At 68.2% G+C, this 22,425-nt stretch overlaps 2 protein-coding genes across 4 annotated transcripts in view; one reads left to right on the top strand and one right to left on the bottom strand.

Moving 5' to 3' along the window:
- LAMA5 (laminin subunit alpha 5) overlaps positions 1-17,299 on the top strand; it is a 46,857-nt gene extending 29,558 nt beyond the window's left edge. For 2 of the 3 annotated variants that reach the window (XM_059407341.1, XM_059407340.1), the window contains 49 exons: positions 459-598; positions 1,242-1,357; positions 1,686-1,897; positions 2,265-2,469; positions 2,677-2,821; positions 2,982-3,122; positions 3,236-3,397; positions 3,629-3,730; positions 3,847-3,930; positions 4,574-4,804; positions 5,195-5,308; positions 5,531-5,658; positions 5,846-5,926; positions 6,050-6,264; positions 6,435-6,535; positions 6,618-6,798; positions 6,883-7,032; positions 7,484-7,635; positions 7,706-7,816; positions 7,960-8,071; positions 8,612-8,782; positions 8,891-9,087; positions 9,204-9,320; positions 9,465-9,619; positions 9,900-10,041; positions 10,155-10,257; positions 10,754-10,864; positions 11,640-11,816; positions 11,911-12,059; positions 12,140-12,310; positions 12,388-12,524; positions 12,600-12,753; positions 12,894-13,027; positions 13,104-13,266; positions 13,344-13,478; positions 13,573-13,730; positions 13,824-13,956; positions 14,033-14,176; positions 14,279-14,409; positions 14,515-14,685; positions 14,786-14,924; positions 15,016-15,161; positions 15,236-15,428; positions 15,498-15,662; positions 15,788-15,950; positions 16,040-16,173; positions 16,264-16,357; positions 16,487-16,609; positions 16,830-17,299. In XM_059407341.1, the coding sequence (XP_059263324.1) occupies positions 459-598; positions 1,242-1,357; positions 1,686-1,897; positions 2,265-2,469; positions 2,677-2,821; positions 2,982-3,122; positions 3,236-3,397; positions 3,629-3,730; positions 3,847-3,930; positions 4,574-4,804; positions 5,195-5,308; positions 5,531-5,658; positions 5,846-5,926; positions 6,050-6,264; positions 6,435-6,535; positions 6,618-6,798; positions 6,883-7,032; positions 7,484-7,635; positions 7,706-7,816; positions 7,960-8,071; positions 8,612-8,782; positions 8,891-9,087; positions 9,204-9,320; positions 9,465-9,619; positions 9,900-10,041; positions 10,155-10,257; positions 10,754-10,864; positions 11,640-11,816; positions 11,911-12,059; positions 12,140-12,310; positions 12,388-12,524; positions 12,600-12,753; positions 12,894-13,027; positions 13,104-13,266; positions 13,344-13,478; positions 13,573-13,730; positions 13,824-13,956; positions 14,033-14,176; positions 14,279-14,409; positions 14,515-14,685; positions 14,786-14,924; positions 15,016-15,161; positions 15,236-15,428; positions 15,498-15,662; positions 15,788-15,950; positions 16,040-16,173; positions 16,264-16,357; positions 16,487-16,609; positions 16,830-16,969 (7,133 nt within the window). In that variant the 3' untranslated portion in view covers positions 16,970-17,299. Of the gene's footprint in view, positions 1-458; positions 599-1,241; positions 1,358-1,685; positions 1,898-2,264; positions 2,470-2,676; positions 2,822-2,981; positions 3,123-3,235; positions 3,398-3,628; positions 3,731-3,846; positions 3,931-4,573; positions 4,805-5,194; positions 5,309-5,530; positions 5,659-5,845; positions 5,927-6,049; positions 6,265-6,434; positions 6,536-6,617; positions 6,799-6,882; positions 7,033-7,483; positions 7,636-7,705; positions 7,817-7,959; positions 8,072-8,611; positions 8,783-8,890; positions 9,088-9,203; positions 9,321-9,464; positions 9,620-9,899; positions 10,042-10,154; positions 10,258-10,753; positions 10,865-11,639; positions 11,817-11,910; positions 12,060-12,139; positions 12,311-12,387; positions 12,525-12,599; positions 12,754-12,893; positions 13,028-13,103; positions 13,267-13,343; positions 13,479-13,572; positions 13,731-13,823; positions 13,957-14,032; positions 14,177-14,278; positions 14,410-14,514; positions 14,686-14,785; positions 14,925-15,015; positions 15,162-15,235; positions 15,429-15,497; positions 15,663-15,787; positions 15,951-16,039; positions 16,174-16,263; positions 16,358-16,486; positions 16,610-16,829 lie in introns of those variants that run through there. The other variant, XR_009405513.1, reaches the window with a different exon arrangement.
- A 138-nt stretch (positions 17,300-17,437) lies between these two features.
- Positions 17,438-22,031, bottom strand: ADRM1 (ADRM1 26S proteasome ubiquitin receptor; the record flags this gene model as incomplete). Its single annotated transcript, XM_059407713.1, has 8 exons — positions 17,438-17,659; positions 17,895-17,997; positions 18,174-18,331; positions 18,534-18,766; positions 18,996-19,077; positions 19,633-19,719; positions 20,219-20,342; positions 21,753-22,031. Coding segments are annotated over 8 exons (1,170 nt in total), but the record flags the coding sequence as incomplete, so codon positions are not given.
- Between the last annotated feature and the right edge of the window lie 394 nt (positions 22,032-22,425).

Here is a 22,425-nt window from a genome sequence, read left to right as displayed (position 1 = left end):
AACGGGGGGCCCAGGGCCCAGCGCACACAGCAGCCCCAGCCTCCCGGCCCGCTGCCTGGCTCTGCTCCTGACTCCACGTGAAAGTCGGGATTCACCCTGTCACATTCCAGGGTAACTGAGGGTTCGCCGTGGGACACACGGTGATGGGACTTGCGTTCCGACGTGTATATGTACTTTGTTTCCGCTGGGCGAAGCTCAGGTCTATGCCCAGTGGGCCTTTGTGCGTGGCTACTTCTGGCCCGCGTCATGCGAGTGGGCCCGGCCAGCTGTCCTCAGACGGACCACAGGTCCCTGCTGTGTGTCACGGCCGCATGCTCCTTGGCAGCCAGGGCACTGTCCGGTGGCATCTCTTCCTCCCTGGTGACCCCAGGAGTGCCCCTGGGATGAGGCCACAGGACCAGGGCTGGTCCGTGGGGTGTGGGCGGGACACAGAGATGTGCCTTTCCTTCTCCCTCCAGGCCATGCCAACGCCAGCTTCTGCCCACATGGCTACGGCTGCCGCGCCCTGGTTGTGTGCGAGGGCCGAGCCGTCCTGGATGTGACCGACAGAGAGCTCACCGTGACCGTGCGGGTGCCGGACGGCCGCTGGCTCTGGTTGGTGAGTCCAAGGCTGCCGCGTCTGCGTGCAGAACACTCAGGGCCTGACACGGGGCTAGCCTTTCGGGGTGTGGATGTCCTGACCCTGTCCAGGGACCAGCCGTCCCCCCAGCTGCCACGCCATCGGCCACTCAGCCCAGGGGCCTCCCCCGTCTGCCTCGGCCCAGCCCTGTGCCAGGTGCCAAGGAGCAGCAGCTGTCAGGCCTCCGGGCCGAGCTGTGAGGCCACAGTGTGGGGCAAGTACCTAAGAGCCGAGATGTGGTCCACCAGTCCCCTGGGGCCCTGCTGGGCAGGGTGGCCTTCCTGGAGGAGGAGGCCCGGATGGGTGGAGACGGAGAGCCAAGGCAAGTGTGGCAGGCAGTGACGGGAGAGGGCACCAGGAGGCCAGGCTCTCCTCACAGACCCCAAGCTTCCATTAGGCCCCAGAAGCCGACTCCCTTCTAAGCAGCCCTGTGGGGACCCAGCTCCTGCCAGCCTTGCTGGGGCCGAGTGCTGGGGTGTGTTGCTGCCATTACCATCACGGCTGTCCTGGCCGGTCGCAGAGGCCCCCGGCCGCGTGCTCCTGCTGGCAGGGTCTGGGACACTTCCCCCTTCCGGGTCCTCTGTGGGGCCCACGGGAAGGTGACCAGGTCCTGACCCCCTAGGAGTATGTGTTAGTGGTCCCCGAGGAGGCCTACAGCCCCAGCTATCTCCGAGAGGAGCCCTTGGACAAGTCTTACGACTTCATCAGCCAGTGTGCCAGCCGTGGGTACCACATCAGGTGGGCTGGGGCTGGGGCTCGGGGCTCACGGCAGGGCGGGGCAGTAAGGGGGAGCTGAGGAGGTGGGGTTTCCAGGCAAGGGTTGGGGCACGGGGCCAGGGCTGGGTGGGGGGCCCTGGGGCGGGCCCAGGGCACGGGGCCCCGGCAAGAGTTGGGGCTTGGGGCCAGGACTGGACTGGGACAGGGTGGGGGGCCCGGGGCGGGGCAGAGCAAGGGCACGGGATCCTGGGCAAGCGTGGGGACTGGGCTGGGACAGGACAGGGGCCCAGGCTGGGGCCAGGGGGCTCGGGGCCGGGGTTGGCCTCACACCTGCTTCTCCCCCAACCAGCCCCACGAGCTCGTCCCCGTTCTGTCGTGATGCTGCCTCTTCTCTCTCTCTCTTCTATAACAACGGGGCTCGGCCTTGCGGCTGCCATGAAATGGGGGCCACAGGCCCCACGTGTGAGCCCTTTGGGGGCCAGTGTCCCTGCCGGGCCCACGTCATCGGCCGCGACTGTTCCCGCTGTGCCACTGGCTACTGGGGCTTCCCCAGCTGTAGGCGTGAGTACCTGAGGCCGTGGGAGTGGTACCTGCTCCCCAGGGGGCTTCCTGCTGGGGGGAAGGAAGCATCCTACCGTGGCCGCCATGGCTACCGTGGCCGCCATGGCCGCCATGGTCAGGAGGAGGTTCTAGCGCGGCAGACCCATCCAGCTGGCCCCTGTCTGCAGGGCCTCAGGCAGTAGTGACCTGGGTGTCACACAGCAGGGACCAGATGGCAATTCTAGGCAACTCACCCCACCCCAGAGGAGCGGCCCAGGGCTGGAGCTGAAACCACACCTGGGTGGGAGTGGGCGTGCCCCCCGAGGCTGCACCAGGGCCTCCGACGGGGCAGAGGGCTTCACCCGCACCCGGTGCGTGCTCCCCACAGCCTGCGAGTGCCGAGGCCGCCTGTGTGACGAGCTCACCGGCCAGTGCGTCTGTCCGCCGCGCACCGTCCCGCCCGACTGCGTCGTCTGCCAGCCCCAGAGCTTTGGCTGCCACCCCCTGGTGGGCTGTGAGGAGTGTAACTGCTCAGGGCCCGGTGTTCAGGAGCTCACTGACCCCACCTGCGACGTGGACAGTGGCCAGTGCAAGTGAGCTGGGCACTGGGGCTGTCCCCGTGGCCCCGGGCTGGTCCTGGGTCAGGGGCTGGCGTTGCCACCAAGCATACACTTTCCAGTTCAGGGGATGGGCTGGAGGGAGGGCTAGGCCTCGGGGGGCCACCTGTGGTTGGTCTTGGTTCGGCCCGAGAGGTCGGAGTTGGGGGCGGGTCCGGCCAGCCACTGAGCCCCCTCTCACAGGTGCAGACCCAATGTGGCTGGGCGCCGCTGTGACACCTGCGCCCCCGGCTTCCACGGCTACCCCAGCTGCCGTCCCTGCGACTGCCACGAGGCAGGCTCCATGCCCAGCAAGTGTGACCCCCTCACAGGCCGGTGCCACTGCAAGGTAAGACCGGGCTCAGCCACCCGCCCACCCCGCGCTGCCTTAACCAGGGCTTCCTGGAGGCTCCGGGGAGAGTCAGCCCATGGCGGAGGCTGACAGTGCGCCAGGGCGGGCAGGGGTGCAGCACGCGGCCGACTGACCCGTGCTGCCCGCCCGCCCCCAGGAGAACGTGCAGGGCCCGCGGTGTGACCAGTGCCGCCTCGGGACCTTCTCCCTCGATGCTGCCAACCCCAAGGGCTGCACCCGCTGCTTCTGCTTCGGGGCCACCGAGCGCTGCCGGGGCTCCGTGCTCACCCGCCGTGAGGTGTGTGGGCCGGGGGACCCAGCCCACGTGGGTGGCGCCTCGAGGAGGGGACTGCTACCCCCCGCCAGCGTGCTCTGGCTGTTGACCTCAGTGCCCTTCCCGTGTGCCCGCAGCACGTGGACATGGAGGGCTGGACGCTGCTGAGCAGTGACCGGCAGGTGGTTCCTCACGAGCTGCAGGCAGAGGCAGAGCTGCTGTACGCTGATCTGCGGCGCGGGTTCGAGGCCCTCCCGGAACTGTACTGGCAGGCCCCGCCCTCCTATCTGGGGGACAGGGTGAGCCGGCGAGGCAGGCCCTGGGGAGGGCGCTAGGAGGGTGTCCGGGCAAGACAGCACCGAGACTGCCCGTGTCTGAGGAGGGAAGGGGACTCCGTGAGGGTGCCCAGCCCTACCCTGGTCCCCAGCCCCAGGGGTGCCCGAGGCCACCGCTGTTGACTCTGGGCCCACAGTCCGTTGACTCTGGGCCCACAGTCAGGGTCTGGCGAGGTCACGATGCTCTGTCTCCAGGTGTCCTCCTACGGCGGGATCCTCCGCTACGAGCTTTATTCGGAGACCCAGCGTGGAGACGTGTTCATCCCCACGGAAAGTCGGCCGGACGTGGTGCTGCAGGTGGCCGGTGGCAAGGGTGTGGCCGGGCAGGCAGTGGGCATTCCCGGGCAGGATGGGTGGCAGCTCACTGCCAGCCCTCACCTGCCCGCCCACCCCACCCCCCAACCCCTGCCCAGGGCAACCAGATGAGCATCGTGTTCCTGGAGCCCGTGTACCCGGCGCCCGGCCACATTCACCACGGACGGCTGCAGCTGGTGGAGGTGAGCAGGGCTGGCCTGGGCACCCGGGGCCTCCTGGATCCTGGCGCAGCCCAGGGAGGCCGGAGGGGCCTCAGGCTGCCGTGCCTGCCCTCTAGGATGGAAAACGGGGTGCCGCTGGGCTGGTGCTCCTGGCCGCGTGCTGGCCCGCAGAGCCCCCAGCCCGACGCAGGAGTGGCCGCCCGTGGGTGCCCAGCCCCGCAGTTCCCTCAGAGCCTCTGCTCCTCCCGCTCACGGTCTTTCCTTAGAGCTTTAGAGAGGTCGCGTGCGGCCCCTGCCCTGTCCCCCGTGGAAGCCACGGCTTGCCTGGCTCCTATTCTCGATGTCCCGGAGGTGTCTTCCGATGAACAGAAATTCGGATGTTTACTGTACCCAAGTTTATCAGTTCTTCACGTCCAGTTAGTGTTTTGTCTGATTTAAGGAACTATTTGTGTCTCTGAGATCAGGGAGTAGGAGGCTGTTTTGTTCTAAAAGCCAGGGGCACCTTCTTAGTGTCTGGGTTCCTAACGGGTCTGGACTTGGGCTTTGTGCCCAGTGTGAGGCAAGGGCGCGGGTGCTGGCTCCCCCGTGGGTGTGGGCTGATCCAGCCCCCCGGGAACCCGGCACCCTGGCCCTGCTGCCCCACTGAGCCCGCCGCGGCCTGCAGGGGAACTTCCGGCACTCGGAGACGCACAGCGCCGTGTCCCGTGAGGAGCTCATGATGGTGCTGGCGGGCCTGGAGCAGGTGCACATCCGCGCGCTCTTCTCCCAGACCTCTGCGGCCGTCTCCCTGCGCAGCGTGGCGCTGGAGGTGGCTGGCGAGGTGGGCGGGGGGCCTCCGGCCAGCAACGTGGAGCTGTGTATGTGCCCGGCCAACTACCGCGGAGATTCGTGCCAGGTGAGGTCGGTGGGGGGCACCCCTCCCCTGCGCTCTGTCTTCCCGACTCCTCCCTCACCCACTGGGTACCACCCTCCCAGCAGCCCTGCCTTCCTGCCATGGGCTGGGCCGCTCCACTGTCCACTGTATCGCTGCTGGGCCCTCTGCGCCCACAGCCACTCTGTGTCCCTTCACCGCCCGGTCCGGCCAGGCCTCGGCCACCAATCCGCTTCCCCGACCACGTGGTGGGGAGGTGCGCACCTGAGTCAGGGGATCCGTGTGGCTTCGGGGGCTCTGCCTTCGTGTCTAGCGGGGTCAGGGCCAGGACCCCTGCAGGTCTGAGAGCATGGTCCTTCCCCTGCCCCTCGGGCTGCCTTGCTTTCTTCCTGACCATGGATGCCTCTGCCCCAGGAATGTGCCCCTGGCTACTACCGGGACATCAAAGGTCTCTTCTTGGGTCGCTGTGTCCCCTGTCAGTGCCATGGCCACTCGGACCGCTGCCTCCCTGGCTCGGGCGTCTGCACAGTGAGTAGGGCTGGGCAAAGGCAGGGCAGACACCCTAGACACAGACTAGGGAAGACCGGGAGCCTTTGGGTCAGTGGTATGGACAAACTGGGGTCCTGGCGGATGGGAGGTGTCCTGAGTGGGGCACTGGCTGGCCTTGGGCGTAGAGTGCCTGGCACGGCTGGGCGAGCTGGTGGGAAGCAGAGGCTCCACCATCAGTGCTGCCTGTCCCTTCTGCCTCAGGGCTGCCAGCACCACACTGAAGGTGACCACTGTGAGCTCTGCCAGCCTGGCTTCGTGCGCAGTGGGTCCGAGGACCCAATGGCCCCCTGTGTCAGCTGCCCCTGCCCCCTCGCGGTGCCTTCCAACAAGTAAGCTGGGCCAGCCCGCGCAGGGTCCGTCACCCTTACAGCCCTGGTAGGGAGGGTCCCCACACCCTACCGGGCTGAGCCAGCACTGCCCCCTGGAGGCCAGAGCAGCTGGGGTGGGCTGGCCAGGTGCACCCCCGCCCCCACCCTATGGTGTGCAGCTGTCCAAGAGCCGGCTCTGTGTCCGCAGCTTTGCCATGGGCTGCGTCCTACGAGGAGGGCGCACGCAGTGTCTCTGCAAGCCGGGCTACGCGGGCGCCTCCTGCGAGCGGTGAGCGGGCGGGCGGGCAGGTGGGCGAGCAGGAGGGCGCGCTTGTCCGAGGACCTGCAGGAAGGTGGGCGTTGTGGGCGGAGCACCCCAGACCACTGACCCTACCCTCGCCCCCCACCCCAGGTGCGCGCCGGGCTTCTTCGGGAACCCGCTGGTGCTGGGCAGCTCCTGCCAGCCGTGCGACTGCAGCGGCAACGGTGACCCCAACCTGCTCTTCAGCGACTGCGACCCCCTGACCGGCGCCTGCCGGGGCTGCTTGCGCCACACGACCGGCCCCCGCTGCGAGAGCTGCGCCCCTGGCTTCTTCGGCAACGCCCTGGTGCCCGGCAACTGCTCCCGTAGGCCTGGCGCGGCAGGAGGGAGCTCGTGCAGCGGGTGCCCCTGGGGGAGGCGTGGGGGACGATCCCTCTGAGCGAGTGAGGGATCGAGGGTGGGGCAGGGCTGCGTCGGGTGGGAGCTCCGGAAGGAGTGAGGGGTTGGGGCCACCGTTACAGCACCCCTTCTGCAGGGTGTGACTGCTCCACGTGCGGGACAGAGACCTGCGACCCCCACAGTGGGTACTGCGTGTGCAAGGCAGGAGTGACCGGGCCACGCTGTGACCGCTGTCAGGTAGGGGCTTCCTGGAAGGGCGGGGCTGTGGGGAGCGGCCCGCAGGCCCGACCGGCAGAGCCTGACCGCAGTCTGTGCGCAGGAGGGGTACTTCGGCTTCCAGGACTGTGGGGGCTGCCGTCCGTGTGCCTGTGGACCAGCCGCGGAGGGCTCCGAGTGCCACCCGCAGAGCGGGCAGTGCCACTGCCGGCCGGGGGCCGGAGGGCCCCAGTGCCGTGAGTGTGCCCCCGGCCACTGGGGACTACCTGAGCAGGGCTGCAAGCGTGAGTACGGAGGGGTGGGGTGCTGTGGGTGGCCGGCCCCGCGGGACCCTCCGTCAGCCCCTCACCCCACTCTTCCACACCTAGGCTGCCAGTGCCAGGGGGGCCACTGTGACATGCACACGGGCCGCTGCACCTGCCCCCCTGGGCTCAGTGGGGAGCGCTGCGATGCATGCAGCCAACAGCACCAGGTCGTGGTACCCGGTGGGCCCGGGGGCCACGGCGTCCACTGTGAAGGTACGTCCCTGTGCCCCAGCATTGTGCCTCCCAGGTCTGGGCATGTGAGGCCCGGCCCCTCACGATCTGTTGACCTCCACTTCCAGAGACACCTCGTGTCCCCCAGCTCCCTTTCAGTTCTCTGGGGGACCTCTGGGCTCTGTGCTGATCTCCTTCCCGCCTTCTGATCCCTGAGTCCAGAACTTCCCAACTGGTCCCCACCACCCTGGGGCCCACCCCGAGCTTGTACTGACTTCCCGGCACCCGCCCCCTTCCCGACGGACTTCTTGATTCCCAGCCTGGCCTTTCTGTTGGTCCCGCGACCCGGGGCTAACCTCTGACCCTCACCGACCTCCTCACCTTCCACCTAGCTCAGTACTCCAACTCCATGACCCCTGGCGGACCCATCCCCACTGCGCTAACCCCGTGAGTCCTTCCCCAGCCCCGCACTGACCCCCTGTGCTGCCCGCAGTGTGCGACCACTGCGTGGTCCTGCTGCTGGACGACCTGGAGCGGGCCGGCGCCCTCCTCCCCGCCATCCGCGAGCAGCTGCGTGGCATCAACGCCAGCTCTGTGGCCTGGGCCCGGCTGCATGCACTCAACGCCTCCATCGCCGACCTGCAGGTACCGCTCAGCCTGGCCCACCCCAGACTGCTCTCTCGGGCTGCGGGCTCTCACCTTCTCTCCTCCCCAGAGGCAGCTCCAGAGCCCCCTGGGCCTCCGCCACGAGACAGCGCGGCAGCTGGAGACCCTGGAACGGCAGACCTCTGGCCTCGGACAGGACACGCAGAGGCTGGATGGCCAGGCAGGACCCTGGGGAGCCCTGCCCAGGACACGCCTCCCCTAGAAAGCCCCTTCTGTAGGCTGCACCCCCCAGGCCCCAGAGTGCCCAGCGTCACCCCCGATCCTTGCTTTAGGCTGTGGCCTGACAGGATGCTGTGTCCACAGGCCACAAGAGCCCTCGCCGAGGCCAGCCGGCTGCTGGACAGCACCAAGGCCTCACTGGGCCGGGCGCAGGCGCTGCTGGCGGCCATCCAGGCTGTGGACCACCTCCTGAGTGGTAGGGGCGAGCCTGGCTGGGTAGCGGGTGGTGAGCAAGCAGAAGGGCGGTCAGGGTCAGAGCAGGGTTCGAAGAACCGGCAGGGTCTGGCCGCTTAGACACGGCTGAGTGGACAGCAGGGCAGCGTGCGAGGCCGGAGAGGGTGTGGTGTGGCCAGACAGGGGGGCGGGGGGCACTGAGGGGCACCTGCTGGTGGCGCCTGAGTGAGACAGAGCGGCCGCCGCAGGGGAGGTGCTGACTCCGCCCGGGCGGGAGGAAGGCACTTGGTGGCGACCCGCCACACGGCTGGTTGGGTCAGGAGGCCTAGGGGCAGCTGGGGCAGAGGGTGGTGGGGGGTTGGGAGGGGCCGAGGAGGGTGAGAGTGTGGCGGCCGAGCCGAGCTGGGGCCTGGAGCCGGCTTGTACCAGCCGTGCGGGGCATTCCTGGGTGGTGTGCTGGCGCTCGGAGCTCGCTGGCTGAGGTCTCGGGCGTGGGAGCCGGTGGGCAGGGGTCTGCTCGGTCAGCAGGCTGGCCCTGAGCGCTCTCCCCGGCCGCCCATAGAGCTCGAGTCCCGGATGGACCACCTGTTCCCGGCCAATGCCTCGGCCCCGTCGGGCGAGCACGTGCGGCGGACTCTGGCTGAGGCGGAGCGGCTGCTGGGGGAGATGCGGGCCCGACACCTGGACGCCCCAAGAAGAGTAGCCGAGGCCCAGCTGGATGTGGCCCAGAGACGTGAGCAGTCGAGACCAGCTTGAGATGGGGCAGGTGGGGGGACCGGGCGGGCACTGGGTGGGGACCCGGAGTCACTGCCCAGCCGTCCCCACCTGGGATCTGGGCCAGTGTTGGCCCGTGTGCAGGAGCAGCTGACCAGCCACTGGGAGGGGAACCGGGCGCTGGCCGCACGCACCCGGGACCAGCTGGCCCGGCACGAGGCTGGCCTCATGGACCTGCGAGGGGCCCTGAACCGGGCAGTAGGCACCACTCGGGAGGCCGAGGAGCTCAACAGCCGGAACCAGGAGCGCCTGGAGGACGCCCTGGTGAGGGGCTCGCTCGCCCTCTCCCTTCCCCCGCTCGCCCTCCCCCCTGCGGCCCCTCGTTCCCACCCTGTCACACCTCCGTTCTTGTCACCCCCTTTCTTCCCCGGGGCCTCTAGCTCCGGAAGCAGGAGCTGTCCAGGGACAATGCCACGCTGAGGGCCACTCTGCAGGCCGCCAGTGACACCCTGGCCCAGCTCTCTGGACTCCTGCACGGCATGGACCAGGCCAGGGAAGTGAGTGCGGTGCTGCCTGGGGACTCCGAGGCTGCCAGGGGTCTGCGCGCGGAGCGCGGCCTCCGAGTTCCCAGGTCGCGGCAGAGTGAGTAGCGGACTGGGTTGAGGAGGGGAGGGTCCCACTTACACCCCCGCCCCTTCCAGGAGTATGAGCACCTCGCTGCGAACCTGGATGGGGCCCAGACGCCGCTGCTGGAGCAGATGCGGGCCTTCTCCCCGGCAGGCAGCAAGGTGGGCTTGGTGGAGGCCGCCGAGACACACGCCCAGCGGCTGGCCCAGCTGGCCCTCAACCTGTCCAGGTGCGTGGCTGCAGGACGCCCGGGGGTGCCACGGGGCCTTCCTGGGGCACGGCCCATCTGGGAGGGCTCCTGGAGGAAGCGGCTGTTGTCTGTACAAGGTCCCCGGAGGGGTCCCGGCCCAAACCGGCCGCAAGGGATGAGAAAGGCGCGCATGGCGGGCGGGCGGCAGGGCAGGTGCTGGGGACGGGGGCACCAGAGGAGGCAGGCCGGTTGGTCTGAGGATGTCTGGGTCCGGGCCCCCAACCTACGCACCCCGTGGCCCTCTCCTGCCTGCTCGTAGCGTCCTCCGCGGGCTCAACCAGGACGGCTTCATCCAACGGGCCGTCGAGGCCGCCAGCGCCTATAGCAGCGTTCTCCACGCCGTGCTGACCGCCGAGGGAGCTGCTAGCCAGGCACTGCGGCAGGCTAGCCACACGTGGGCGGTGAGGCCCTCCCCCTGCCCCCCGGCCCCAGCAAGAGCCCCTGCCCCCCGCCGCTGCCCGCCTCTGGTTCCCAGAAGGCAGGTATGAAGCACGTCTTGCCCCTGTGTGTGCAGATGGTGGTAGAACGTGGCCTGGCGCCCCGAGCCCGGGAGCTGCTGATCAACGGCAGTGCCCTAGCCGAGACCGCTCTCCGTGAACAGCAGAGGCTGGGCCGCGGTGAGTACCGGGGCTGTCTCTGTTCACACTGGGGTGATGGTGGGAGTGTGACAGCCGCCCTGTGTGGGGGTCCCACTTCCCACCGGCTCAGCACGTTGCCCTGGGAGCTCTGCAGAGGCTCGACGCCCCCCAGGTCTTGGGACCAGGCCCCGGGGCTGTGGAGGGGCCGGGGAGGGGTTTCTCCTCTCCGGATGGGTGCCTGGTGGAGGAGGAAGCGCCGGCTGGTGGCAAGGGGCACGCGCTCTGCTGCTCGGCCCTCGGGGTGCTGGGGGTCCCTGGATGGTGGCTTGGTCCCCCCCGAGCTTCCCTGTGTGAGCTGTGGAAGGGGGTGGTTACATCTGCACGGGGTTCCCGCCCTCACCACAGTGACGGTCCTCATGTCTGGGTGTCTCCGTCCGTGGGCGTGTTGGCTTCATCCCTTCCTGATGAGGCCGGCCGCGGTGGGCTGTACGCTGGGAGTGGGGGCTCCTGGGGCTGAGGCTGCCTCCCCCCGCAGCGCGGGCTGCCATCCAGGGTACCAGGACCCAGCTCCGAGATGCCCAAGCCAAGAAGGAGCAGCTGGCAGCCCGAGTCCAGGAGGCACAGGCCATGCTGGCCATGGACACCAGTACGTTGGTCCTCGCCTCTCCCCTCGCCTTCTGCTTGTCCCCAGGGGGACCCTCCCTCCCCCTACAAGCAGGGTGCCCGCCGGGGCTCTCCGTGGGGCCCTGAACCGGGACGTGTCTATACCTGTGCCGTCCAGAGTGCTGGGCAGCCCCAGCCCAGAAGCGGCTCGCCTGTCAGGAAACTACACAAAATAGATCCAAGGAGCGAGTGAGAGCGGGAAGGGGGCAGGAGGCGCTTTGGAGAGAAACGGGAGGGTTTGGGGGCCTTGGGGAGCGTAGCAAGGACGTTTCATCCTCAGAGGCTGAGGGGCATTGGGCCTGCTCGGGCCCCCAGGAAGGCCATCCGAGGGGGTGGTTGGACGGCACGAGGGGGCAGGAGCACGGAGGCCCACGTGGCAGAGCCAAGGACCCAGGGCAGGCCTCTGGGCGAGGGGTGATGCACCCGACCCAGGTCGAACATCCTAGCAAGCTTGGGCTTGGGGGCCATGGAGGCTCAGGCAGGGCCCTGGGACAGACGGCAGAGCTGACACAGGTGTGGGGGTGGCCGGCTGCGGTCTAAAAGGAGGGCACGGGAGGAGCTGTCCAGTGGAGGGCAGGACACACACATAGTGTCTTTGATGCCTGTGGTTCTCGGGAGATCCGTGGGGTGCTAAGTGCCCCGATTGCGGGAGTTTGTCAGGGCGGGGCTGGTGCTCCCCCACCCCCCGGAGGGCAGGTGAAGCCAGGACGGTCCTCGTCTGTGTCCCTCTGAGCTCGCCTGCACGCTGCCCGCCACAGACGAGACCAGCAGGATTGCTCACGCCAAGGCTGTAGCCGCCGACGCCCAGGCCACGGCCACCCGCGTGCAGTCGCGGCTCCAGGACATGCGCAAGCACCTGCAGCAGTGGCAAGACCAGTACGGAGGCCTGCGGGGCCAGGACCTGGGCCAGGCGGTGCTCGACGCGGGCCGCTCAGGTGGGCGCCGGGGTGCCACAGCCCTGACGGCGGGTGGCCGGGGCCCGGGGAGGACAGGCTGTCAGGGGCACGGCCTCTCCCCTGCTCCCCGCAGTGTCCACCCTGGAGAAGACACTCCCGCAGCTGCTCGCCAAGCTGAGCCTCCTGGAGAACCGCGGCGCACGCAACGCCAGCCTGGCCCTGTCCGCCAGCATCGGCCGCGTGCGGGAGCTCATTGCCCAGGCCCGCGGGGCTGCCAGCAAGGTGAGCTCAAGGGCCGGGGGACGGCGGGCATCTGGAAGACCAGGCAGTGGACACCGATGAGCCACGTGTCCCCCACACAGGTCAAGGTGTCCATGAAGTTCAGTGGTCACTCTGGGGTGCGGCTGCGCGCCCCCCGGGACCTCTCCGACCTTGCGGCCTACACTGCCCTCAAGTTCTACCTCCAGAGTCCGAACCGGGTGTCCGGCCAGGCCCCCGCGGATCGCTTTGTGCTCTACCTGGGCAGCCGCCAGGTACCAGGCGGGCACAGTGGGCTGGGCGGGCATGGCGGGGCTAGGTGCCTGTCATGCTGAGCCTCCTGTCACCGCAGGCCGTCGGGGACTACATGGGCGTGGCTCTGCGGAACCAGAGGGTGCACTGGGTGTACCGCCTGGGGGAGGCGGGCCCCGCGGCCCTCAGCGTCGACGAAGACATTGGGGAGCAGTTCGCAGCAGTCAGCATCGACAGGTGGGTGACCTGGCCCCCTTGGGCTCCCTCCATCGCTGGACGGGGTCCACTCCTCACCCCCCATTCTGCCTTCAGGACCCTCCAGTTTGGCCACATGTCTGTCACGGTGGAGAAACAGATGCTCCATGAGACCAAGGGGGACACAGTGGCCCCTGGGGCCGAGGGGCTGCTCAATCTGCGGCCTGACGACTTTGTCTTCTACGTTGGGGGCTACCCCAGCCACTTCACAGTGAGCCTGGCGGGGCGGGGCGGGGGTGGCCCTGCACTCCGGTCCCAGGATGTCCTGCTCTGTGCCTGGCTGCCCACTGAGTGCCCTCCCTGGGGTCTGTCCTGGGGGCGAGAAGCCCTGACTGTGCCCTGTGCCTGCAGCCCCCCGAACCCCTCCGCCTCCCTGGCTACTTGGGCTGCATCGAAATGGAGGCGCTCAACGAGGAGGTGCTGAGCCTCTACAACTTCGAGGAGACCTTCCAGCTGGACACCACTGTGGATAGGCCCTGTGCCCGGTACGTGCAGCCGGGGCCAGGCCCTCGTCGCACCCTGGCTGGCTCTTGGCTGACTGCTCTGATCTCTGACCTGCAGCTCCAAGTCGACCGGGGACCCGTGGCTTACGGACGGCTCCTACCTGGACGGCTCTGGCTTCGCACGCATCAGCGTGGAGAGTCAGATGGGCACGACCAAGCGCTTTGAGCAGGAGCTGCGGCTCGTGTCCTCCAGTGGCATCGTCTTCTTCATGCAGCACCAGGCACGCAGGCCGCCGGCCCCAGCACACAGCCCTCCGCAGCACCCCTGTACCCCGTACTGACCTGCCTCTCCCCCCAGGACCAGTTCCTGTGCCTGGCCGTGCGGAAGGGCTCCCTGCTCCTCCTCTATGACTTCGGCGCAGGCCTGATGGAGGCCACGCTGAGCCCGGCGGTGGACGCCAGTCTGCTGAACATGACCACGGCCAGCAAGGCGGTGAGGCTGGGCTCGGGGGAGGGCTCAGGGGCTCCGGGAGGACCCGTGGGACGCATGGCTCACCCCCAAGCTGGGGCCCGCCGGCACCTCACAGATCCAGGTGTTCCTGCTGGGGGGGAGCCGCGGCCGTGTCAGCCGCGTGCTGGTGCGCGTGGAGAGGAACAATGCGTTCAGCGTGGACCACAGCAGCACGCTGGAGCTGGCCAGCGCCTACTACCTCGGGGGCGTGCCGCCCGACCAGCTGCCCCCAAGGTGAGTCTGGGAGCGGCCGGCCGGGAGCAGGCGGGCACCCTGGAGGTGGTGGCGGCGGCTGCGGCGGCGGGCCCTGATGTCCGTCCCCTGCAGCCTGCGGCAGCTCTTCCCCTCCGGAGGCTCGGTCCGCGGATGCATCAAGGGCATCAAGGCTCAGGGCAAGTACGTGGATCTCAAGAGGCTGAACACGACGGGCATCAGCTCGGGCTGCACTGCCGACCTGCTGGTGAGCCCCGGCCCGCCCTGGCCAGCAGCCCCATTCCAGGCCTGTGTTGTGGGCCCTCACGGTCACTCTCCTCTAGGTGGGACGGGCCATGACTTTCCACGGTGACGGCTACCTGTCCCTGGGGCTCCCTGATGTGCCCCCCGTCACGGGCCACATCTACTCGGGCTTCGGCTTCCACAGCACCCAGGATGTTGGTCTGCTCTACCTCAAAGAATTCCTGGTGCGTGCGCCCCCACTCCTGGCAAGCAGCGTGGGGCTCTGGGGGCGAGAGGACGGGAGTGCAGGCCCTGGCCTGCTCCCCTGACCTGGGCACTGTCCCCAGGATGGGCCATACCAGGTGTCCCTGCAGCAGGGCCGGGTGGCACTCCGGCTCCCGACGACAGAGGTGAAGACCCAAGGGAGCTTTGCCGATGGTGCCCCCCATTACGTGGCTTTCTACAGCAATGACACAGGGTGAGCCTGGCCCACTGGGCCCCTGGCAGCGGTGTCCAGGGACCGGGAGGGGGAAGCACTGGGGGCGGCTGGCGCAGGGCGGGGAAAAGGTTGCTGTGCTTGCAGGGTCTGGCTCTATGTGGACGACCAGCTTCAGCAGATGAAGCGCCACCAGGGGCTGCCGCCCAGGCCCCAGGCCCCATCTGAGAAGAACCAGGTGCTCTACTTGGGAGGCTGGTCCGAGTCCGGCAACTACTCCAACTTCAGTGGCTGCATCAGCAATGTGTTCATGCTGCGGTGAGCCGGCGGGGGCGGGGGTCAGGTGGGGGGGTATGGGGGGTGTGGCCTGGCGCGCCCCCCCACTGCCCCACCAGTGCTGACCCGCTGCCCTCCGCAGGCCGCTGGGGCCGCAACGGGTGTTTGACCTGCAGCAGGACTGGAAGAAAGTCAACGTGAGCTCCGGCTGTGTCCCAGCCCCGCACGCCCAGACCCCAGGGCAGGCACCTCGAGGACTGAGGGCAGCAGCAGCACGGAAGGTGGGGGACCAGACACTGTGTGCCAGGCGGGACAGGGGTGTGGTCGGAAGGCCATCACCACGCATTCTGCTTCCCTTCCGATTCCCCCCAGGCTGGCCGACGCAGCCGCCAGCCCCGCCAGGACCCTGCCTGCACCCCGCCCTGGTCTCTCAGGACCATCCGAGACACCTACCAGTTTGGGGGCCCCCCGTCCAGTCACCTGGAGTTTGCCCATGTCCCGGCACCTCCCAGGAACTGGTAAGGCCAGGCCAGGTGGGGAGGGTGCCCAAGGGCCGCCCAGGCTGACGGCCTCCGCCTCCCTCCGCTTCCAGGTCCCACATCTCCATGCTGGCCCGCCCTCGCGCCCCCCGCGGACTTCTGCTGCTCGCTGTCCCCAGCAAGGCCAGTGGCCCTTCCCTGGCTGTGCTCTTGAGCCACGGCCACTTTGTTGCTCAGACGGAGGGCCCTGGGCCCCAGCTCCGTGTCCAGAGCCGCCAGCGCTCACGAGCTGGCCGTTGGCACACGGTGAGTCGCTGAGGGGGCACGGGCCAGGTCCTGGGAGCTCCCGTTCTGACGTGCCCCCTCCCGCCCCAGGTGTCTGTGAGATGGGAAAAGACCCGGATCCAGCTAGTGATAGACGGAGTCTGGGCCCAGGACCGGGAGGGGCCTGGTCAGCAGCACCAGGAGGCAGAGAGCCCCCGGCCCCAGACTCTCTTCGTCGGGGGCCTCCCAGCTCGTGGCTTCAGCACAAGCCTCCCAGTGAGAACCTCCTCTGTGTAACCCCCCCAACCCTGAACCACCTCCCCCGTACCCCATCCCCTGCTGAACGGCCCTCCTGGGCCCTTGGGACCTCCCACCGCACCTGCCCATCTGTGTCCCCACAGGCGGCCACCGGCAGCTCCAGCTTCAGTGGCTGTGTGAGAAGACTGAGGCTGGATGGGCGGCCCCTGGGGGCCCCCACACGGGCAGTCGGGGTCACGCCATGCTTCTCAGGCCCCCTGGAGAAGGGCCTGTTCTTTGCAGACAGCGGAGGTGTCGTCACCCTAGGTCTGTAGGGCACGGGTGCACCCCTGCCTCAGTGGGGCGGGAGTGGTAGCCCCGCTGCCCTGCCCCTCCTCACAGCTCCCTCGTCACAGACACCGCGCCGCCTCCCGTGGCCCTGGAGGCCCTGGAGCTGGAGGTGCGGCCTCGGACGGCCACTGGCCTCATCTTCCACCTGGGCCGGGGCCTGGCACCGCCCTACCTGCAGCTGCAGACGCAGGCTGAGCGGGTAAGCTGCGGGCCAGGGGGCTGAGGCCGCGGGGTGGGATCGAGGTTCGTGGGACTCTTCTGACCACCCCCCCCCCCGGCCCCCACCCAGATCCTGCTGCAGGCGGACGACGGCACCGGGGAGTTCTCCACGTGGGTGACACGCACTGCAGCCTTGTGTGATGGGCACTGGCACCGACTGGCAGGTAAGCGCCCCCCACCTCTGCTTTTCTGCTGAGTAGAGCACCCAGGAGGGACTCGGGAGGGGCAGTGGTGCAGGCCACATGGCGGACAGCCCCTAGCCCCTCCCAGTCACGGGGACCCTGTGCCCACAGTGACCAGAAGCGGGAACGTGCTCCAGCTGGAGGTGGACACGCAGAGCAACCGGACCCTGGGCCCCATGCTGGCGGCCTCCACGGACCGTGCCCAGTCACCTCTGCACCTCGGGGGCCTGCCTGGTGAGGGCGGCCTCAGCCTGGGGGTGGGAGTTGCCCGTCGGGGGCCTGCCTGGTGAAGGTGGCCTTGCCTAGGAGCAGGGACTGCTCCTCGGGGACCACGTGCCGGGGTGACCTGCTCTCATCCCGCCCTCCTGTGATGGGGCGGCCAGGAAGACAGGCATGGGGGGCACTGGGATGCTGGCCTCTGCTCTGACCGGTCTCCCCCCTTCTCCTCCCCCAGAGTCCATGAACACACAGGCTGAGCCTCTAGCCTACCACGGCTGCATGAGGAATCTGGTGCTGAACGGCGCCCCCGTCTCGTGGCCTCACTCCGTGGGCATCCAGGGGGCAGTGGGGGCCAGCGGCTGCCCAGCCACCTAGCGAGCTGCCCCTCCAGCAGCCACGCCCGAGAACCTTCAGGGGCCCTGGCCCAGTGTCCACAGGAGGGCCGCCCCAGGCGGGCAGGCTCCCACCTCGCAGAGTGCCCGGCCCTGCACTCAGCCGGCTTCACATCCAGGCCGTCCGGACTCCAGATTCTGGGGGTGATGACCCGTCTCTCTAGAACGGTCTAAGTCCTACCTAATGTTGCAAACTGGGGCTTCTGGTCCTTTTTCGCTCGGTTTTGTGCTGACATTTCCCTTCCCCCAACGTTTCCTCAAGTGAGGAACCTGCCCTGCTCCCTGAAAATTAAAAAGCATCTTGTTTCACTGAGGGTTGACTTTAAACATGAAAGTAGAGCAGCCAGAGACCGATCTTGACCCCGGACGTGCTCGTGGGGGAACCCCCTGCCCAGGGGGCCGCCCTCACACCAGCTCCCCTGGGGCACACAGGAAAACCACGAGTGGCAGGTAAAAGACAAGACCTTTATTTCTCAGCAAGCCGGCACGGAGCTGAGGGCATGCGCCGCGCCCCCAGCCCCATCGCGGAGGTCGGCAGCCGTGAACCCGACCCCTGGGGACACCGCTGATCAGTCTAAGCTCATGTCTTCCTCTTCGTCCTTGGTGTCCTTCCCGTCCCCCTCCTGCTCGGGCCGGGCACTGTTCTGCATGGCTTTGGCAAATGCTTCCACATCTAAAATGCATTGAAAACACAAGGTGACCTTCTAGACCCTGGCCTGAACTGCTGACCAAAGGGGACAGATGAAAACCTCAAGACGAAGGCCCAAGACCACCGACACGCCATGACCAAGCCAGCTAACCCTATTCTGTGCACACGGGGAAGCCTTTTAGCGGCAGAGAGAGAGAAAGGGAGTCTCCCTTAGCCACGTGGGGTAGGGAAGGGGCGGGGCGGGGGGGCAGGGACTTACCGCCCTTGTTGGCGGCCTCCACGGCCTCTGCAGGGAGGCCGAACTGGCACATGAGGGGGCCCAGCTGCCCAGAGGCCAAGGCGGCGCTGAACATACCCAGAGCCTGCAAAGGACAGCCCGACGCCCTGAGTGCACGCCTGGCAAAGGCCAGGGCAACGGGGCGTGGAGGGTTGCCTGGGCCAGGTGCAGGGACAGCCGGTGACAGGGAGGCCCGTGGAGGGTGAGCCCTGTCCCCAGCCACTGAGCACACAGCGGGGGGCACCCGGCCACAGCTCCTACCTGCTGGAACTGGGGCGAGGTCAGCGTGTTCTGGATCTCCTCTGCCGTCTGCGGCAGTGATTCTCCAGAGGGCAGGTAGGGCAGCAGGCGCTCCTGGACATCCGCGTTGGCAAGGATAGGTGCCATGATCTCGGGCGTCAGAACACTGGCCAGGTCCACTGAGGCGTAAGCACACGGCCATCAGCGGCTCGAGGCCAACGGCAGACACCCAAGCCGTGGCATCGTCGGGGGGGCGAGGCGAGGGAGCAGCGGCTCAGCCCGGAGGCCTGCTCGGCCCACCTCGGAGAGGCAGCAAGCGCGCAGGAAGGGGACAGCAGGCCCTTCACCCCCAAGCCTGGGGCCGAGCAGCGCGCGCGTTACCTTGCTGGCCGCCTCCTGGCCCGGCCGGCACGTTCATCGTAGCTAGAATGCTCTGAAGGTCGCTCAGCTGGATGGGCTGGGTTGGGCTGGCTGCCGTGCTGGTTCCATTACCTGAGCTGGGTGCGGGGCTCGGGCTGGTCACGGAGGCGGCCGCTGGAGCAGAGGGGGCTGGGGTGGCTCGGGTAGAAGAGGTGGTGGAGGACGGGGTGACGGCTGCGGACTGGCTCCGGGAGCTGGAAAGAGCAAGGGCAGCCATGGAGCGACCACACACCCTAGAGGTGCCCACGGCAGGTCGCTCCTACAGCAGTGGTCCTTGAACTGCCAGGGATCCGGAACAGTCGAGACCCCAAAAAGGTCCCTCCCCAGGTGTCTCCTCAGTCCTTCTGCATCTCCTATGTCCAGTCGCCCTGAAGGATGGGACTCCTGTGGCACGTGGGGGTGTGGGGCGGGGGCAAGGCTCACCTGGACGAGGAGCTGCTGGCTGGAGGCCCTCCGCTCCCCAGGAGGCTGGCCAGGCCCGGCCCGGTCAGGGCCCCCAGCCCACCTGCAAGGACACATGAGCTCAGCCGCCACCCCGTCCCAAAGAGCCCACCTCTCCCTGCCAGATATCCTACACGAACACCAAGGGACAAGCAGGGGAGAACAGGGACCACAGTGGGCCAGGATGCCAGAGCCGTGACTGCTGGGGCTGTAGCATTCTAGAAGCTTATTCCGCGCGTCACACCCTTTCTGTCTCCCATCGCGCTAACGACGCACTTAGGTCCAAGGTAACGCACAGCCCACGCCTGGCAAAGTAGCGAGGGTCTCCCTTCCGCCCAAGCAGCAGCCGTCCCAGCGCAAGAGGCGGCGGCAGCGGGCAAGCCCCCCGGAGGGGAACCTGAGCAGAAGGCCCAGCAGGAGCCCCGCTCCCAGGCCTCCAGGCCTCCTGTGGGCCCCTCAAGTACAGAGCGAGGTCTTCACCACGGACCAGCTCCCAGCTCAAACCACAGGGCACACGGGCCCGGCCCAGGGACAGAGGTTCGAGAACCACCGAGAAGGAAACATTCCAATCCCAAAGCGACCCTCGCCAAAGGCCACGCGGTGCGCACGCGGGGCTTACCCAGTCCTCCGAGGCCGGCGGGTCCGATGAGCTGCATGAGCTGGCTGTGGCTCATGTTCCCCAGCAGGCTCTGCAAGCCGCCCTCGCCTGCGGGACAGCACGCGCTCAGACTCGGCGGCCCTGGCTGAGACCGCGCGCCCGTGAGCCCGCCCTTCAGCGTGCCCTGCCCTCACAGCAGCGCCTGGGATGAGACAACATGGCCGGGCGGGTGCACAGTTCTATCCCCAGGAGCTAGACGGAGACTTGGACTTGGGACGACTAAGAGGCTTCTAACTCGGAAACCTCCGTTTCCACTTAACAACCACAGGGACTCAGTGGGCTGAGTCTGCCTTCAGCTCAGGTCAGGACCTCAGGGTGCTGGGATCAAGTCCTGCGTCAGGCCCCCTGCTGAGCGAGAGGGGTGGGGGCGGGTCCCTCTGCCTCTGCCCCGCCCCCGCCTCGCACGCGCTCACAGAACCCTAACGTAAGAGGAGAAGCAAGACAACGACCACATTGCAAGCAGCGACAAGGCGCTGTGCGCATCATCGGGAACACACGTCCCCTGCGGGCACTGCCGCGCCAGCGCGTTCTGGAAGGTGGCACCTACCGCCCAGCGCGGAGAGCTCGTGGCCTCCCGTCCCGCTGGCCCCCAGCGCGCCCGGCATTGGAGGGCTGTTCAGGCACTCGTTGACCTTCCGGCAGTGCTCCTCGTCCTGGTCAGTCTTGGGCTCCTATAGGGGGAGGACAGGACCACAGCTGCGAGGGGGCGGTCCGCCGCCAGCAACGTGGGCCCCGTCCACAGCCGTACGGCACCGAGGACCCGGCAGGGCCGAAGGGAACGGCCACCCGTCAGGGTCGTGGAGCTGCGGCCACGCTCACTTGGCGGCCACAGACTGAGGCCCTGAGAGCCCCGGGGCCGCACACAGTGACGCCTTCTTGGTGCCTCACACAACAACCTAAAAGCCACGAAGCCCTCCTGCACCTCGTATAGGAGCGTGACACGGTGACATAACCCTCCTATCACACCACTGCCCACGAGCCAACCCACCCGCGGCCCTTCGGGGTTCACCAGAAACCCCAGAAAGCACACCTGGCAGGCACTCAACACCAGCGCCCCAGGGTGCAGGCCGTTCTCAGGGAGCACCACCCCCTACGTGCCCCCAGAACCACGAGATGAAGCACCCACAACCGGGCACGCGCTGTGGGTCTGCTGGGGGCCAGGGACACAGAAGGGGAACAACACAGCGTCCCCCACGCCCAGAGCAGAAGGGAGCAGGGCAGGCGAGCAAAACCGGGCACGGCAGAGCTGGCGGAACGCTCCCTGGGAGAACCCGGAGAAACAAGCTGGGCCCTCCCGGGCCTGCAAGACCCCCCGTGCGCGCCGCACCTGCCCAGCCCGCTGGTCCACGCGGCTCTCTCACCGCGTGCTCAGAGACCAGGGTCTGCAGCACAGCCTGGCCGGCCCTGCGAGAGAAACCACTCCTGCCCTGCCCTGGTACGTGCCAGGGGAGGGCAGTGGGGTCAACCTCCACGGAAGGAAACTGGAAACATCTGTCTGCAAAGGCCTCCGATCACCCACTTGGAACACGTGCGCTTCGGGGTGTCCGCCCAGAGACGCCCTCCCACCCCCCATACGGGAAACAGCCTCCGAGTCATCGTAACCTGCTGCGGCAGCACCACGACCAAATAAGCCCAGCGGCCGGCCGGCGGGACAGCCCCGGCACGCTGACCCCCAAAGACCCCCAAACCACATGACAGGAAGGCTAGGGGAGGCAGGGCTCAGAAAAGCAAACGGAGCAAGGAGAACACGGTCAGCACTGCTCCGGCCCCGGGCTGCATCCGGCGGGGCGGGGCGGGGGTCCGCAGTCAGCAGAGTGACACTGGGGTCCCGTCCAGAAAGCACTCTTGTCCATGTGCCAAGACTTCCGGACCTTGCAAGAGCACCAGGAGCCCAGCCGCAAGTGCCCGGACTCTGGAAGTGGCCCTGCTCCAGCGCCCCCGGCCCCCACCCCCAGAGAGAGACCCAGGAGTTCTCAGGGTCCCCGATGCTCAGTGAGCATCAGCCGTTTTGGGAAAGTGAGTCCCAGCGTCCATCCGGCGAGCACATCTACGAGAGACACCGCGCACAGCCCGCCACGCACCTGCATCCAGAAGAAGAGCCGCTTGGAGCCTGCCTTGAACTTGAGCACGTAGACCCTCCCGCTGGGGCACTGCGGCACCCGCTTGAACTCACAGTCGTCCGGAAAGATGATCAGGTCCTTCCGAGAGCGCAGGGGGGTCAGCCTCACCCAAACACCCACTGCGGGTCCCACCACCTCCCAGGGAAGCGCGCGGGCTCCTCCTCTGCAGGGAAGCGGTGGGAGGGAGTCCAGGGCCCAGGCCCCTTGCCAGGAGGGCCTCCTCTGGTGGAGAAGACAGGGTCAGAGGCGCCCCCCCAGGGCATGAGGGCCAGGACGGGGGCTCCGCGCTCAGCGGGGCAGGGAGGCTTGCGGCTCTCCAGAGACCTAACAAGGACACCTTGGGAAGGAGCCGGCGGGGGCGGGGGGGGGGCGGGGGCAAGCGAGCGGAAGGGCAGACGCCCCAAAGCGGCCGCTCGCAGCGCAGACCCCGCTGGAGCACCGCCAGAGGCTGGCCAGGCCTCGAGGCAGGGCGCAGGCGGACCGCCGGGCCGGGCGCGAGAGGAGAGCAGAGCAGAGGGGAGCGCGGGTCGGGGAGCGCGGGTCGGGGACCGGGTCCGGGAGCGCGTCGGGGAGCGCGTCGGGGAGCGGGTCCGGGAGCGGGTCCGGGAGCGCGTCGGGGAGCGGGTCCGGGAGC

This window comes from Mustela nigripes, chromosome 7 (genome assembly GCF_022355385.1).
Source record: "Mustela nigripes isolate SB6536 chromosome 7, MUSNIG.SB6536, whole genome shotgun sequence".
Taxonomy (NCBI): domain Eukaryota; kingdom Metazoa; phylum Chordata; class Mammalia; order Carnivora; family Mustelidae; genus Mustela; species Mustela nigripes.
Note: the sequence above shows the minus strand (reverse complement) of the source record. Positions and strands in the feature narration are given on the sequence as shown.